Genomic DNA, 16,131 nt, shown 5'->3' with positions numbered 1-16,131 from the left:
TTTCAAGCCCAGCAGCCACTGGGGCTCCCACGCATGTGTTTCAGTTGGCAGCTCATCATGCTGGATCACCATAGGTGATGCCAGGGCTCTGATGCCACTGTGTTCTGGGGCATCCTGTTTCCCATCAGCAAGGAGCTTAGGGCTATGCTTAAGCCCAAAGCTACAACCAAACCAATCCCAAAATTCTATTTGGGAGTCTGTGTCCTGAGAAACTGCAGACAGATTCTGCATCCATCTGGATCCAATCAGGAGAGGAAACCACACAGTAATTTCAACAGGCAAAGTTTAATATAAAGAATTATTGATCTCAGCAGTGAATTGGGATCACAAGGAATTCATTGGTAAACTGCCTCCGAATTGACCAGAAGCCCATCCGGAGTGCTGGGGAGTTATTCACAGAGAAGCATCAACGGAGGCCCCTGTGAGACCACTGGTGGAGGGGGCGGGCACCAGAGGAGGCTGTGGACCACAGGCTCTCCAGGAGCTGAGTGCGGGGGAAGCCACCAGCTCGGCAAGACCAAGACCTGGAGCAGGTAAGCTGTAGGTACAGCAGAGCACGGGCCTCTCCTCCTGGAGTGTTCCTCCAGCACCCTCTGGTGGGAAGTCTGTCCTGCCAGTTGGCAAAGGAAAATATTTTAAAGGCCCAGCTTCATTTTCACAGAGCAGGCAGAAAAGTTGAATTTGGAGCTCAAAATCAATAAATCAATTACTGGCAACACTGTGGGAGTTCGGGTGGTACTGGCCTTCAGTAAGTGTGGGCCAGGGATGCTGGACATGCTGCTGTAAGCTGACCAGTCCTGCACTGGGGAGAGCCACTGCTGTCAAGTGCTTGCAGCACCCCATGTCAGGGTCCCTGCAAGAGACGGCCACATACTCAAATGTGGAACTGCTTAGGAGAGGCCTCTTGACAAGGCTGAGCCATGCGTGGGGCGAGGACAGCTCCCTGTCCTACTGATTGGGAGACTCTACCTCACCAGGCCCTAGAGGCAGGGGAAGGAGCAGTGTGTGGAAAGGAGTGCCTGACAGGGTGACAAGAACCCTGACTGCCAGCCAAGGGCAGCTGGGAATAAACACCTGACCTCACGCCCTCCTTCCCTCGGGCCTGCCAGGCCCCCTTCCCTGCTGCGTGATCCCCGTTGCAAGTCAGAGTGTGGGCACCATCACACATTCCATCAGCCTGCTGCCATCCACGGGAGAGCAGAGTGGGCTGAGGTCAGGCAGGGTTGGGACTGGCCGAGTCCTGAGGCTGCTCCTCCAGCCTCAGCTACAGCACCTGGTCCTCATCCATCCCCAGGACCTCACAGTTGGGCAGCATCTCCTCCACCAGGATCCGAGTGAGGCCTGGGTAGGACACAGCTGGGAGGTTTGAGATGTCCAGCCTGCGAAGGTTCCTGAGGGAAAGAAGGGCACTGCATGAGGACAGCATGTGTGTGCTTACAGTAGCTTTTTTTTTTTTTTTTTTTCCCTGGGGATGGAACCCAGGCCTGAATGGCTAGGGCTAGGCAAGTGCTCTACCACTGAGCTACAACCCTGATCTCAAAACTTTATTATAGTAAGCCCATGAAATCCCCTGGTTAAGTATACATGGTTCTGCATCAGTGTAAATACCATGAAGGCTTCATTAAAAGAAAACCATCATTTTAATTCTTCCACACGTGTGCTGCGACTGCTCATCCATACCTACCCCACAACCTTAGGGTATAGGGACAGCCCAAAATTGCTCCCTCCCCACTTTCTCTCCAGCATCAGGGTTGGGTGGGAGATGCCCTGGAGCAGGGTCCAGGCTGAGCTGAGGTCTTACTGGAGGTGGTGGAGGCAGGCAAGGCCCCGTTCAGAGATGTGGGGACACCCTGATAGTGAGAGCTCCTGCAGTGAACCGGCCAGCAGGTAGAGGCGGCTGAGACACCAGTCGTCCACATTGGGGCAGCGCTGCAGCGACAGGGACTGGAGCTCCTTCAGGGGCACTGTAGTGGGAGAAGGCAGGAGGGTAGCAGGGGCTGTCTGGAGCCTACCACCAGAAAGGGAGATGTGGAGGCCCTCCGACCCCTTCCCTTTCTGCCCCCTCACAGAGGTTGTCCAGGCCGTCGTAGTTGATGGCACAGCCACTGGCGTCCACAGCCTGCACAGGCACTGTCTGTAGCTTCAAGAACTCAAGGAAGAAATGGCCACGCTTATCCGACCTGATCCACTCATGGTCCTGAAACCTGCAGAAGAGAGGGAGGGAAGCCAGGGGTGGCAGTGCAAGCCTATAATTCCTGCAACTGAGGAGGGTGAGGCAGGAGGATCACAAGTTTAAGGACAGCCGGTAGTTTAGTGAGGTCCTCAGCAACTTAGCAAGGCCCGGTCTCAAAAAAATAAAAAGGGCTATATATGTAGCTCAGGGGTAAAGTACCCCTTGGCTCAATTTCAGTACCAAAGGAGGGGGGAGAGGGAGGGAGTATTGATATTGATGTTTCCAATTCCCCAGAACCCTCCCTTGCCCCTATGATAAAGCGACTGCACTAACACACTTCCTGTATACACATCAGCCTGTGCTGAGAGCCTCACCGCGAGGGCCATGTTGGATCCCATGACAATTCCAACACAGATGGAATGCTTGTCCAGGCTCACACACCTGGAGGCTGAGAGGCCTAGGGAATACAGATAACATATGAGCACAGAGCTAGGTGCATTAGTCCTTGTAGATGGGCAATGGTTATAGGCATTCCAGACTGTCCTAAGGAGGTTGCTCAAGGAAGTGCTCAGACTAGGTCCAAGTTGTTTATTTTTTAAAATTTTTGCAGTACTGAGAATTGAACCTGGGGCGCTTCATTACTGAGCTACATCCTTAGCTCCTTTTATTTTTTTTTAAATATATATTTTTAGTTGTAGACAGACACAATACCTTTATTTATTTACTTTTATGTGGTGCTGAGGATTGAACTCAGTGCCTTCAATGTCCTAGGCAAGTGCTCTATCACTGAGCTACAACTCCAGTGCTTTTTTTTTTATTTTGAGACAAGGTCTTGCAAAGTTATCCAGGCTGGTCTCAAACCTGCAATCCTCCTGTTTTGGCCTCCTGAGTTGCTGGGGTTTCAGGTGTGCACCACTGTGCCTGGTCAGGTAAGTGTTTCAAATGGAACAAACATGAGGATTAGATGAATCTTCTGGGAACTATTTTTCCAAAAAGAAGGAAAAAATATCAGGAAGGAGGAGAAAGGGAAGGAGAAACAAGTGGGGAGAGGGAGTGAGAAAAAGAAAAACTATTTTCTTTTTGAGATGAAGTCTAGCTATGCTGTTCAGGCTGGCCTTGAACTCCCAGGCTCACGCAATCCTCCTGCCTCAGCCTCCTGAGTAGGTGCTGAGACTATAGCAGTGACTAACCAACTTTATTGAGGACATGTTATGCAAGGCCTCATTACAGATGTTTAGACTACAGAATTCCAGCCCTTACTGTAAACCTTGTTGATTAGCTACAATCATCAATCACATTTTATAGATGACACAACAGAAGCCCAGGAACAGGTCCCACACCCCACAGCCACTAGGTGGCAAAAACTGGTACACAGGAAAGCCCATTTGACTGCAGAGGCTGGTCTCGGAACCCTGCTGCCCCTCCCAACCCACAACAGAAACCTTTGCTGTCATACTTGACTGCACCTCCCTGCTTCAGGACAAAGAAGGCTCCTGCGATGTACGGGCCATATTTCTCCTGGATGTGGGCGAGGGATCTGCCAAGAAAATGGTAGTAAAGGTAAATCCTGAGAGCACCGCACCCCTCGCCATGCCCTAGTGCGCTGAGAGGGGCAGAGTCCAGAGCACTGGGCAAACACACCTGGCTGTGAATTTTTATTGAATGACCATTAAATACTGGGCACTGGGGGCACAGTGGTGACCACAGCAGATAACCATCCCTGACCTTCCTTTTTGAGCTATCTGAAAAAAGATAGATGACGCTCCAGGAAATAACCACAAATGGCAGAGTACCAACACAATGACGAAAAGAAGTCATGGTGGACACCCACAGGGAGTGGCTTGGTCAGGGGCTAGACTGGTGGAGACTGGTTTAGTTTTAGGTGTTAAAAGACAGTTCTGGGGGGGGGGGGCTGGGGCTGTATGTAGCTCAATGGTAAAATGCTTGCCTTGCATATGTGAGGCACTGGGTTTGATCCTCCGTACCACATAAAAATAAATAAAGATACTGTGTGTTTATCTGCAACTAAATAAATATTTTTAAAAAATTAAAAATACTGGGCTGGGGTTGTGGCTCAGTGGGTAGAATACTCGCCTAGCACGTGTGAGGTGAGTATAAACAAAATAAAGGTATTGTGTTGTAACTAAAAAATAATAATAATAAAAAAGACAGTTCTTGGAGGCAGTGACATTGGGCAGACTTGAATAGTGAGAAGGAATGAGAAGGTCAAGGCCAGGGCCTGCCAGGCCTAAGGAGCAGAGTAGCCAAGCTCAGAGGCTTGAATTTCAATGGCTGGGTTCATAGCAACAAGGAGGCCTTGTAGGTGGGGGTGAGGGGAGTCCCTGGGAGGGGTCTCAAAGCTCATGGCAGCCAGGTCTTAGGGCCTTGGAGATGGGGCTTTTACTTTAGTTAGTCAGAAACCACTTGGAGTTTTAGGCAGGTGGTGATGGTTTGTATTTTACTTTCTTGTGGGTCCTTTGGTTGCTTTGTAGACTGTAACTGAGAAGGTCAAGAGATGACCACAGTGACCTGACATTATAAACAGTGGAGGTGACCAGACCTGGAATATTCTAATGTTGATGCACTGAATGTGGAGGGCGGAGAAGCTAAGAGTTAAGAGGATTCCTTAAAAATCAGTCTGAATGTCAGTAGCGCCAGTTCCTGTGATGAGGAAGGCTTAGAGGTGAGCAGGTTCTTTTAAGGAGAAATGAAAGGTTTTATTCTAGCCATGTTAGGTGTGAGGCCAGGTGGATCCCCCAAGTGGAGCTGTTGGCAGCAGGTGCCTTGAGGAGGGTGTGGGCGGGATATGAAGATGCAACAGTGGTAGGGAAGCCCTGGTGCTGGCTGGGAGCAGCAGGGCAGGAGTGAAGCTCTTACTGGTGAGGCCTGATTAGCAGGCAGGGTCTTGCAGGCTGCAGGTTCTCACCGATTTTCCTTGTGCACCTTCGCTATCTTCCTCTGGAGCAAGTACTGTCTCAGAGCCTCCACATCGTAGAAATGGTCAGTCAGGAACTGGAGTAGTGTCCTTCTCTCCCTCTGACTGCCCTCCCGGGGCACTGCCCCACTCAGACCATGGATGCCCCTAGTACCTCCATTATATATTGGGGCCAGCAGGCACAGGAACTGGGGAGAGGAAGAGGAAAGAGAGGCTGGGTCTGGAGCTGGACCTCCCCTCCCTTCTTGTTCCATGAACCTCAATCCCTTGCTTCCTGAAAGTTCTCCTTTCAGAACTTCCCAATTCTGAGCTGGGGATGAAGCTCAGTGGTAGAGCATCTGCTTCATTGGCACAAAGCTCTGGGTTTAATCCTTAGCACCAAGAGAAAAATATAAAACTCTTTGGGATTCCAAAAATTTCCCCATATTCTTCCTTTATTTTTTTTAAAGAGAGAGAGAGAGAGAGAGAGAGAGAGAGAGAGAGAGAGAATTTTTAATATATATATATATATATATATTTTTTTTTTAGTTTTCGGCGGACACAACATCTTAGTTTTGTATGTGGTGCTGGGGATCAAACCCGGGCAGCACGCATGCCAGGCAAGCGTGCTACCGCTTGAGCCACATCCCCAGCCCCCCAAATTCTTCCTTTAATCAACCCTAAATTTTCTCCTTGATTTAGACAAATATTCTGTTTTTTTATAAATTCTTCCACCAAGTTCTGTTTTTTTCTAAAAACCTCAATTGTCTGACTCCTTTAATTTCTGACAAATTGCCCGTTAATTTTACCCAATTCTCCCTGGAATCTTCCTGATTGACCCTTTTCTTTCCACTGAAATATAATCTTAATTAATTTTATTATTTTATTTTGTTAGTACTGAACAAAGTTCAGTTAGTATTGAACCCAGGGCCTTGGGGAGTGCTAAGCAAGCACTCTATCAATGAACTATTGCCCCAGACCTCCCTTTAAATTTATCTCTTTAATTTACCATGGACAGAGCACTTGGGCGCTCCCTAAACCCAAGAAGACCAAAAAATGTATGTGCCTTTAAGAGAAGGTTTGAAAAATGGAGGTGCATGCCCACAAGAGAAGCCCCCCCAACCCTTGATTTCCCTTTCAAAGCCTCCTCTGCAGTACTGGGGGTTGAACCAGGGGCGTTCTGCCAGTGAGCTACATCCCTGGTCCTTTTTAAAATTTATATTTTGAGACGGGGTTGCTAAACTAAACCCCCAGGTTGGTCTCGAACCTCTGATCCTCCTGCCTCAGCCTCCTCAGTCGCTGGGATCACAGGTGTGCACCCTCTGCGCTGGGCTAAAATTTCTTCTGTAACCAAAATCGCTCATTCTCCCTTTTGTCCAAACCTTCGCGTGTGTGTGTGTATTTGTGCGCGCACACGCACACCAGGTATTGAGCCAGGGGCGCTTACCCACTAAGCCACATCCCCAGCCCTTTTTCATATTTTTAAATTTAGAAAAAGGGTCTCGCTTAGTTGCTTAGGGCCTCGCTAAATTGCTGAGGCTGGCTCTGAACTCGCGATCCGATGGCCTCAGTCTCCTGAGCCGCTGGGATTGCAGACTTGCGCCACTGCGCCCGGCTCCTCTAAAAACTCTGAAACTGACAATTTTCCCTGAATTCATTCCTTGATTTTTACCCAATTCTTTAAATTCTCTTAACGACTATCGCAAATCCCGTAATTCCCCTCAGATTCTTTTCACTGGAACTCCCAAATTCACATCTTCATTCCTAACTCTGTCCTCACGGTACCACTGGTTTTTACACCAAAATTACTAAATCTCCATGAATTTCCCTCAAATTTATTCTCCGGGCTCCACCCTCGAACCCAATCCCTAACTCTCAGGCAAAACATTCCCAGAGCTCTTCTCCGCCCAGAACCCACCCTCGCATGCTCATTGGCTCCTTGTGCGATCAGTTGTACCCCTCAGTCCGATTGGCTAGGCACACATTCCCATTGGTTGCCCTCGCCAAGTCCCCTCCCACTTGCTCCCTAAAACTCCGCCGCCGATTGAGGCTCCCGGGATCCTTCCTGCCCTCTGCCCCCTGCCCCATAGCCCCTGAGGTACACTCCCGGTGTGAGACCTAGCCCCTAGCGGGAGATGCCTCTGTTCCCTTATACCGGGCTCCCGAGGGTGACAAAGGGCCCGAGGGTGGAGGCTGTAGAGCGGACTTCAATTTCGGGAGCTCTAGGAGGCCCGGTCACTTACCGACCTGGGCGCTGCCATCTTGCCGGGCTTACGTAGTCGGAAGGGGCCGGTCTTGTCTTTTCCCGCCCCCCCTTTTCAGTCGCAAATGCCTTCTCTTGTGGCCACACCCTCTTAAAGGCACATTCTGATTTTTAGCTTACTCGCTTTTAAGGATTGCTTGGAGTACTTTCTCCACGGACCTGAAAAATGGAACTCTACATGTCCTTCCCTAGGAAAGCTGGACAGTCCTTCTGTCCCTAGAAAAGCTGTACATTCACTTCCTTAGACTGCAGCTGCAGTTCCCTGATTTCCTTCTCTTCAGAATAATTTGGCTAAAAAACAGATTGTGTCTTTTTTTTTTTAAACCGGAGTCAAGCTAGGGGAAGGTGGAGTGGGTGATGAGGTCAGACATAAGGGTAAGAAACTGAGATCAGATCTCAAGACTGATATTGTGAAGTGTTCAACCTATTTTGGAGGTCAAGCCTAGATCGCTTAAAGATTCAGTGGGAAGTCTTGTGTATAGAAGTTTTCATTCTCTCATTCCGCAGATACTTCCTGAGCACTACTGTGGGGTGTTAAGTACTGTTCTGAGTGCTGAAGTTACCTTGGTGAGCAGGACCAACCCAACTTCTCTCTCAGGGAGTCAGCATTCCAGCTGGGGAGAGGATAGATAAGAAGCAAATGAATAAGCAAGATCAAGTCAGATAGTGTTTGATAAGAAGTAGATAAAAACAGTGTTTTCATAAATATAATAGGCAGTGACTGGGACATGGAGCCATCAGCAAAAATGCCTTTCTGAAGAGGTGACATTAATGATGGAAGTGAGTCAGGAGTGGTGGGCATGCCTTAATCCCACCAACTCAGGTGATTGAGGTAGGAGAATTGTAAATTGGAAGTCAGCCTCAGCAGTTTAGCAAAATCCTTTCTCAAAAAAAAAAAAAAAAAAAAGAACTGAGGATGGGCTGGGATTGTGGCTCAATGGTAGAGCACTTGCATATATGAGGCACTGGGTTCAGTCCTTAGCACCACATTAAAAAAGAATAAATGAAGGTATTGTGTCCATCTAAAACTAAAAAAAAAAAAAAAAAAATTAAAAATTGCAAAAAATCTAGGGCTAAAAAAAAGGGCAGGGACTGGGGGTGTAGCTCAGTGGTAAAATATCTAGTACCAAAAAGAAAAAAAAAAAAAAAAAAGGAAGTAATGATAAGGAAGAAAACAGCCATTCATTCCAAGGTCTAGGGGAAAAGTGTTTCAGGTAGAAATAATAGCTAGTGTAAAGGCCCTTATGTGGGAACCAGCTTGCAGAGAGAGGTAGAGACTGGGTCAGAGAGGTGGACAGAAGGTTGACTGCAGGCCCAGTAGGATTTTATTCTGTTCCCAGTGAGGAGAGTGTCAAAATCTTATTTACATTTTGTAAGATCATTTCTGCCAGGTGGAAATTGGATATAATAGGTTGAGGAACGAGCAAAGAGGCTATTGCAATAGTCTAGGCAGTGATGATAGTGAGAAAGGCTCAGATTTTGAATCTATTTGAAGGTCATGCCAACAGCCTGAGAAACTAAGAAGATTGGGGTGTCCCTTATGGAGATGAGGAAACTAGAGAAGCAGCAGATTGGGGAAGGTGGAGATGATAAGCTGAATAATGCTCCCACCTCCAAGATATTTATGTTTTGTGATCCTTGAACCTGTGACAGTAGTTCTTTATATGGGACTTTGCAGATGTAAAGTAGAATCTTTTTTTTTTTTTTTAATTTTTGTTTTAGTTGTAGAAGAACACAATACTTTTATTTTATTTATTTATTTATTTTTTTGTGGTGTTAGGATTGAACCCAGTGCTAGGCAAGTGCTCTACCACTGAGCCACAACCCCAGCCCTAACTGAAGTAGAATCTTGAGAGGGGGAGATTTTACGAATAATCAGTAGGACCAATATACCCACAAGATTCCACTGGGCAGGTTGGAAGATCCGAGTCAGTAGGAGACAGGATGGTGGAGGCAAAGGTTAGAGTGAAGGAAGGAGGGGCTGTGAGCCAAGGAAGGCCGTGGCTTCTGGAAGCTGGAAAAGACTTGGGAGTGGATTCTCCCCTGGACCCTCTAGAGAGAACCAGCCCTATGCACCAGTCACTTTAGACTTCTGATCTCCAGAACAGTAAGAGAATAACTGTTTTGTTTTTTTTTTAATATATATGTTTTAGTTGTAGGTGGACACAATACCCTTATTTTTTATTTATTTGTACATGGTGCTGAGGATCGAACCTAGGTCCTCACACATGCTAGGCAAGCGCTCTACTGCTGAGCCACAACCCCAGCCCATAACTGTTGTTTTGAGCCACCAAGATTGTGATAATTTTTCACAGTGTCAACAGGAAATTAATCTTGTCTGGTAGTTCACATTTGAGAGTTCTGTTCTGGCCATGTTGACCTTGAGATGTCTGACATCCATATGGAGCTGCTAAGTGGGATCTGAGCTCAGGAAGGAGGTCGGGACTGAGTCAGGGACTTGGGAACCATTGACTTCTCAGTGGAATTTTATAAAACTTTGGGTTTGAAAGAGAGGCAGAGGGAGGCCTGTAGAACTCCCTAGTCTTTTCCACAGCAAGGCCACCCTGATGCAGGCAAGTCCAGGGCCAGCAACATTGGCCACTCTGTTATGGATAGTAGTCTGGACACTAAGGGACCCTTAGACAAGCCCTGGGATGGCGAGAACCAGGGGACAGGTAAAGACCACCAATCTGTGGGCACATAAGACGTCAGGTGATGTAATTTAGGAAAAGGCTGAGAAGGAGGGACTGGAGAGGTGGGAGGATGCAGGAGAGGCAGGACAGACAGTATCCACAGACACCCAGCACCTGTGGGTGGTCTGGTCTGAGAAGAGGCAGGAAGGTGGAGTTTGATCTCCCAGAGAGGCTGTGGCTGGACCGTGTGAGAGCTGAGGTAGGAATTCAGGAGGGAAGAAAAAAAACCCCACAGCTAGCTGATTCTCAGTGAAGAATGGACTTTGGGATGCCTCTGCCAGCACCCCCCACACTGCCCTTTCCTCCCCCAACCCCATGACTCCCCAGGACACTGAGTCACCCTGAACCTTGCTACTTCCTCCTCCTAGCAGCCACTGATTAGACTATGGAGCTGTGGATGCAGCTGAAGCAGGCGGGACTGGAGCCCCCTGGGCTGGGCCCACTACCCCAGGCCCTGAGGGGACCCCCCCCAGAGGGGAGCCCTGGACAGACCCTTCTGTCCCCAGGGGAGGAACCTGGAGGTGCCAAGGAGAGTCTGCTGTGGATCTGGGAGGAGCTGGTGAGTGAGGAGGGATTTGGAGGGACAAGAGATGGAGAGAGAGAATGAATAAGTGAGTGAGTGACGGTGGTGAGGTAGAAAGGGCCAGAGGCTGGAAGACAGGAGCTGGGAGACAGGAATGAGAACTGGAGGCAGAGGTGGAGGGAGAAGCAGAGACATTGCGAGGGGAATGGAGACAGAGACAGAGAGGCAGGTGCAAATCAGAGATCCTGGGACAGAGAGGCAGACTGGATCTGAATATGAGGGGTGGGGGGAGAGATGTGAAGAGCCACGGCAGGAGTACAGACATGGGCAACAGAAATAGATACAGACAGGGAGAGACCCGGACATGGAGAGACACAGAGATGGGCAGAAAAGTGGAAGCAGACAAGAGAGACAGAAATGGAAAGAGAGACTGAGATCAAGAGACAGGAGGACAGGCAGGATGGCACCCAGGAGCACAATGAGGACCTGCCCAGGTGCTGTGGGCCAGGACTGGACCTGGGACCTGCTCCCACCCTAGTCCTGGTGGGACCCCTTGCCCTCTGGTGTGGCATGCCCCTGACACCCCTTCCTGCCCGCAGGGAAAGCTGCGCCGTGTGGATATCCAGCTGCTGGGCCAGCTGTGCAGCCTGGGGCTAGAGATGGGGGCACTGCGGGAGGATCTGGTGGCCATCCTGGAAGAGGAGGAGGAGAGCAGCGATGAGGAAGAGGAGGAGGAGGAAGAGCCCCAGGGGAAGCAGGAGGAAGGATGCCCGGGGACCTCCTTCCCAATCCCACGCCTCCCTGACTTTGAGATGACTATCTGAGATGCTTTAGTTTGATGCACAAATGAGATATATATTTATGCAAAGGAGAGGGGAGATTTGCAGGTCAAATCCAGTTTGAAGCCAGTGGGCACTCCAGAGCTGGTTCTTTCTCTGATGATGTCTGGGGATGAGATGTAGGCGTTGGCCTATGACTGTAGGCGGGTTTGAATGCGGGTGATGTGGAAGGTGTACAGAGACGCTGCAGAAGAGCCTCAGGTGTGGCTGTGGAGATGCGAGTCTTTACAGATATGGTGGAGATGTTTGCAGACTAAGTTGAAGATCAATACCATCCAGTGTGGTAGCCACCAGCCAAACATGGCTGTTGAGCACTTGACACATGGTAGATTCACATTGGGATGTGCCTTGTGTAAAATATGCACAAAATGTAAAAGATCATGTGGTAAAAAGAAGGTAAAACATCTCAATAATTTAAAATATTGATTATATGTTGAAATGATAATATTTTGAGTATATTAGGATAAAATATTATTAAAATTAATCTTGCCTATTCACTTTTTATTGTGGTAAAATAATAACATAAAATTGATTGGGTTAACCACTTTAAAGTACGTGGTTAGGTGGCATTAGTAACATTCTTGTGGTTGTGTAACTATCACAAGAACTCCCTTCATCCTGCAAAACTGAAACTCTAACATTAAATAGTAACTCTACATGATCCTGTCCCTTCTCTATGAACTTGCTAATCTAGGTACTTCATCCAAATGAATCATACAATATTTGTCTTTTTGTGTCTGCCTTATTTCACTGAGCATGATGTCATGTTGTAGCATTTGTCAAAATTTCCTACCTCTTTAAGGCCGAATATTATTACATATACATAATATATTATATAATATATAATAATATATTACACTTATATCTATATATTACATACATAGGTATATATGGTATATAGGTATATATATACCTATATATAATACATATATATGGTATATAAGTGTGTGTATATATATAGGTATATATGAAATATATTTTATATTGTAATATATATTGTATATATATTACATATATAGGTATATACATATATATGAAGGTAGGTATGTACCTTTTGTTTATCCATTTTATCTGTGTTTGGACACTTGGGTTACCTCCAATTTGTTATGACTATTGCAAATAATACTGCATAATATGAATATGGTGTACAGATGTCTGTTCAAGTCCCTGATTTCAATTCTTTGGGGTGCACACCCATAGTGGTATTGCTGGACCCTTAGAAAATTCTGTGTTTAGTTGCTGAGGGAAGTAATATAGTGCTTTCCACAAAACCAGCACCTTTTTAAATTCCCACCAGCAGGGCTCAGGGGTTCCAGTATCCCCACATCCTTGCCAAAATTTATTATTTTCTCTGTGTTTCTTTCTTTTCTTTTTTTTTAGTAATAGACATCCTAATGGATATAAAGTGTTATTGTGGTTTTGATCCATATGATTTGTGTGATGTTGGGTGTATTCACCTGTTTCTTTCATTTCTTTTTTTCTTTCTCTTTCTTTTCTTTTCTTTCTTATTGTGATGCTGGAGATTGAATCCAGGGTCTCTGGCATGTTAAGTGAATGCTCTACCACTGAGCCACGCCCTCAGCCCCACCTATTTCCTTTTACATTTTCAAGTATGGTTGTTAGAACATTTTGAATTATGGTATAGTGCCAGGCACTGTCATGCACACCTGTAATCCAGGGACTCAGGAGGCTGAGGCAGGAGGATCTCCAGTTCAAAGCCAGCCTCAGCAATTTAGCGAGGCCCTAAGCAATTTAGCTAGACCCCCATCTCAAAATTAAACATAAAAAAGGACTGGGGAGAGGCTGGGATTGTGGCTCAGCAGTAGAGCGCTCGCCTAGCATGTGCGAGGCCCTGGGTTTGATCCTCAGCACCACATAAAAATAAAATAAAGATATTGTGTCCAACTACAACTAAAAAATAAATATTAAAAACAAAGGGCTGGGGGTGTTGCTCAGTGGTTAAGCACCCTGGGTTCAATCCCTGGTAACCACTCCCCCCAAAGTTACAGGGTAATTCCTGCTGCATTTCTGTGTCGAATGTTAAAAATAGGATGTGGGTGGGGGCAGATGAGCATGCAGGATTTACAGACATGATCCCAGATGGGTTGCAAATGTGTTGTTACACCTCCACCTGCTGGAGATGTACAGCATCTACAGACAGCAGCCCAGAAGCCCCTGGGCTTGTGATTCTTGACCAGGACTGGGGTGGGGATTTAGGTAGAGTGCTGGTTTGGGTATTGGTGTCCCTTCTGAAGCTCATGTTGGAGTTTAATCTCCATTGTGAGATATTAAGAGGGTGAAAACTTAATCCAAGTTTGGAGGTGAGGCTTTGGGGAGGTGATTAGGATGGAAGCCATCAGAATAGTAGTAGCTTTAAAAGAAGACTGAGGAAGACGAAGACACAGGACACATTTATGTGATTTTCTGCACCACCTCAGAATTCTTTCAGCCACAAGGCTATCACCAGATGTGGCCTCTCCACCTTGGATCAGAACTTGAGCCAAAATAAATTCCCTTCCTTCCTTCCTTTCTCTTTTTTTTGGTATTAGGAGCACGCAGCAGTGTTCTGTCATTGAGTGACATACCCAGTCCATTTTTATTTTTTTTGTTCTGAGACAGAGTCTTGCTAAATTGCTGAGGCTGGCTTCAAACTTTCAATCCTCTTGCTTCAGCCTCCCAAGTTGCTGGGATTATAGCCATGCACCACTGGGCCCAGCCAAACCTCTTTATAATTTACCCAACTGTGGGAGTTTTAGTCAGCTTTTTCACTGCTATGATTGAAGGACCCAACCAGAACAACTGTAGAGGAGGAGAAGTTTATTTGGGGGTTCATGGTTTCAGAGGTCTCAATCCATAGACAGCAGACTCCATTCCTCAGGGCTCAAGGTGGGACTGAACATCATGGTGGAAGAGTGTGGCAGAGGGAAGCAGCTCGAATATTGATCAGAAAGCAGAGAAAGAGAGAGAGTCCATTCCCCAGATACAAAGTGCATACCCCATGGCCATGCACCTCCTCCAGCCACACCCCAGCCCCCACTCAGTTAATCCCATCAGGGACTAATTCAGTGATTAGTTTAAGGCTCTCGAAACCTAATCTTTTCCCTCTGAACCCTCTCGCATTGTCTCCCACAGGAGCTTTTGGGGACAGTAGCAAAATGGCAAAGGCAGACTTTCTCCCCAGCCTGCTCCTCATTTGTCAACCTGAGTCAGGTCTGCAGCTCTGCTGTATGGGGACTGAGGAGAGCATTAGAAGTCAGACCTCAGCACCCAGGGAAGGGGAGAGATGCCCCACAGAGACTGGGGGAGTCTGGGCTGTCTTGGCAGCTACATCCAGGCAGTGGGAGTCACCTTGCAGAGATGAGGAGGTCAGGTGCATGGCCTGGGCCATGGCGGTGAACTCTGTGGGGAAGACAGAGTGTGAAGGTGGCCGGCCCCACCAGCGCTGTCCTCAGCACCATTTTTACTGAGCTGCATCCAGCAGTGACTGAGTCAGCACCAATCAGGACTGGGTGAGATTTAAGGATAACTCATTGGAAGTGGTTGACGTAGTGCCCGGGGTGTAGACAGGACTCAACACATGACAGCAGCTGGTAAGGTGGAGTAGGAGGCTGGGCACAGGGCCCGGGACTCTCTTTTCATTCATTCTACAAATATTTGGTGAGTGCTTAAAGTACTGTCAGTGTTGTTCAAATGCTGGGAAAAGAGAAGGCGGCCAGTAGAAAAAGACAGTGCTCTCAGATGCTAGCTCTTACCCAGTGTGTGCCACGCTGGACTGGGCAGGCAGTCCAGCACAGGCAGCCTTCAGGAGGACGAGAATGCACCTACCAGGCCGGTGGGACCAGGCTCGCCAAGGCTGGGGCTTGCTCAGTCCGGCCAGCAGAGAACTCTGGTCTGAGTGTGCACTTCCCCCACCTGCAGGCCATAGGACCTGGCACTGAGATCACACCAAGACCAGGTCCGGACAGCCAGGCCCTGACCTCAATATGGGACCACCCTTCCTTAAGCTCCCCTCTTCTGCCTCCATCTCAGACTCCCTCACCTCAGAGCCCTGCCCTGCCCCACCCCCTCGTGCCTTCCACTTGGACTTCTAGAGATGTGCTGTCCAGTACCACAGCCACCAGCACGTGTGGCCACTGAGTACTTGATAGGTGGCTGTTCTGAATTCAGAGGTTCCGTGAGCATAAAACACACACTGGGTTTCAAAGATTTAGTATGAAGAAAATCATGTAAAATAATATGTTGCTTTTTTGTTGTTGTTGACTACATGTTGCATTGATAATGTCTTGAATACATTGGGTTGAATAAAATACGTTCTCTGGAAGATTTTCACTTGTTTCCTTTTGCCTGTTTCAATATGACAATTTGAAATTTTACCAAGTGCGCAGGGGGCCTGGCTTACTTCTATAGGGCGCGCGCCTGCAGTGATGCCCTGGTTCCACCAGATGGCGCCAACACAAGCGCTGCAACCTCACCCGCTGAGGAAGCCACTAGACAGGGTAGGGGTGGGACCAGGATTTGAGTCCATTGGAAGTCTTAGAGAGGGCATTGAGACCTACTGTTCCCCCATGGGGAGCTTCCAAGGGGGTAGATTTTCCATGTTCTGGAGAGCAGGAGGCAAAGCATGTGGTAGTCTGATTAATGACCCCAAAGACCTGCATGTCAAATATACCGTGTATCATGTGGTGACTCTACAGTTCAGGATCCTGAGGACCTACCAGACTGTTTC

The 16,131-nt window shown here is 47.6% G+C and overlaps 2 protein-coding genes across 3 annotated transcripts; one reads left to right on the top strand and one right to left on the bottom strand.

The window, feature by feature from the left end:
* Positions 1–266: 266 nt before the first annotated feature.
* On the bottom strand, positions 267–7,396 carry Dmac2 (distal membrane arm assembly component 2). Its single transcript, XM_027920649.2, has 6 exons — positions 7,331–7,396; positions 5,100–5,296; positions 3,630–3,710; positions 2,068–2,204; positions 1,802–1,964; positions 267–1,391 (listed from the first exon to the last, which is right to left on the bottom strand). The coding sequence occupies exons 1-6, from the start codon at positions 7,346–7,348 to the stop codon at positions 1,265–1,267; spliced, it is 723 nt and encodes a 240-aa protein (XP_027776450.1). The 5' UTR covers positions 7,349–7,396; the 3' UTR covers positions 267–1,264.
* A 725-nt stretch (positions 7,397–8,121) lies between these two features.
* On the top strand, positions 8,122–11,795 carry Erich4 (glutamate rich 4). Of its 2 annotated transcripts, none has more exons than XM_027920631.2 (3): positions 8,122–8,130; positions 10,426–10,602; positions 11,166–11,795. In XM_027920631.2, exons 1-3 carry the CDS (start codon positions 8,122–8,124, stop codon positions 11,388–11,390), a joined length of 411 nt encoding a protein of 136 aa, XP_027776432.2. In that variant the 3' UTR covers positions 11,391–11,795. The 2 variants fall into 2 exon arrangements, with proteins under 2 accessions (XP_027776432.2, XP_071460316.1); XM_071604215.1 differs by lacking the exon at positions 8,122–8,130 and adding an exon at positions 9,369–9,457 and having other exon boundaries at positions 10,412–10,602.
* The last annotated feature ends 4,336 nt before the right edge of the window (positions 11,796–16,131 follow it).

The sequence above is a fragment of the Marmota flaviventris genome, chromosome 18 (assembly GCF_047511675.1).
Source record: "Marmota flaviventris isolate mMarFla1 chromosome 18, mMarFla1.hap1, whole genome shotgun sequence".
NCBI lineage: Eukaryota > Metazoa > Chordata > Mammalia > Rodentia > Sciuridae > Marmota > Marmota flaviventris.
Note: the sequence above shows the minus strand (reverse complement) of the source record. Positions and strands in the feature narration are given on the sequence as shown.

What these genes read in the sequence shown, in the direction of transcription:
- Dmac2 (XM_027920649.2), bottom strand. An exon ending in AAGGTGCACAAGGAAAATCG is followed by an intron (nt 3,711 to 5,099) that starts GTGAGAACCTGC and finishes TTTTCTTGGCAG; the next exon opens with ATCCCTCGCCCACATCCAGG. An exon ending in AAGCAGGGAGGTGCAGTCAA is followed by an intron (nt 2,205 to 3,629) that starts GTATGACAGCAA and finishes TCTCTTCTGCAG; the next exon opens with GTTTCAGGACCATGAGTGGA.
- Erich4 (XM_027920631.2), top strand. An exon ending in TGTGGATCTGGGAGGAGCTG is followed by an intron (nt 10,603 to 11,165) that starts GTGAGTGAGGAG and finishes TCCTGCCCGCAG; the next exon opens with GGAAAGCTGCGCCGTGTGGA.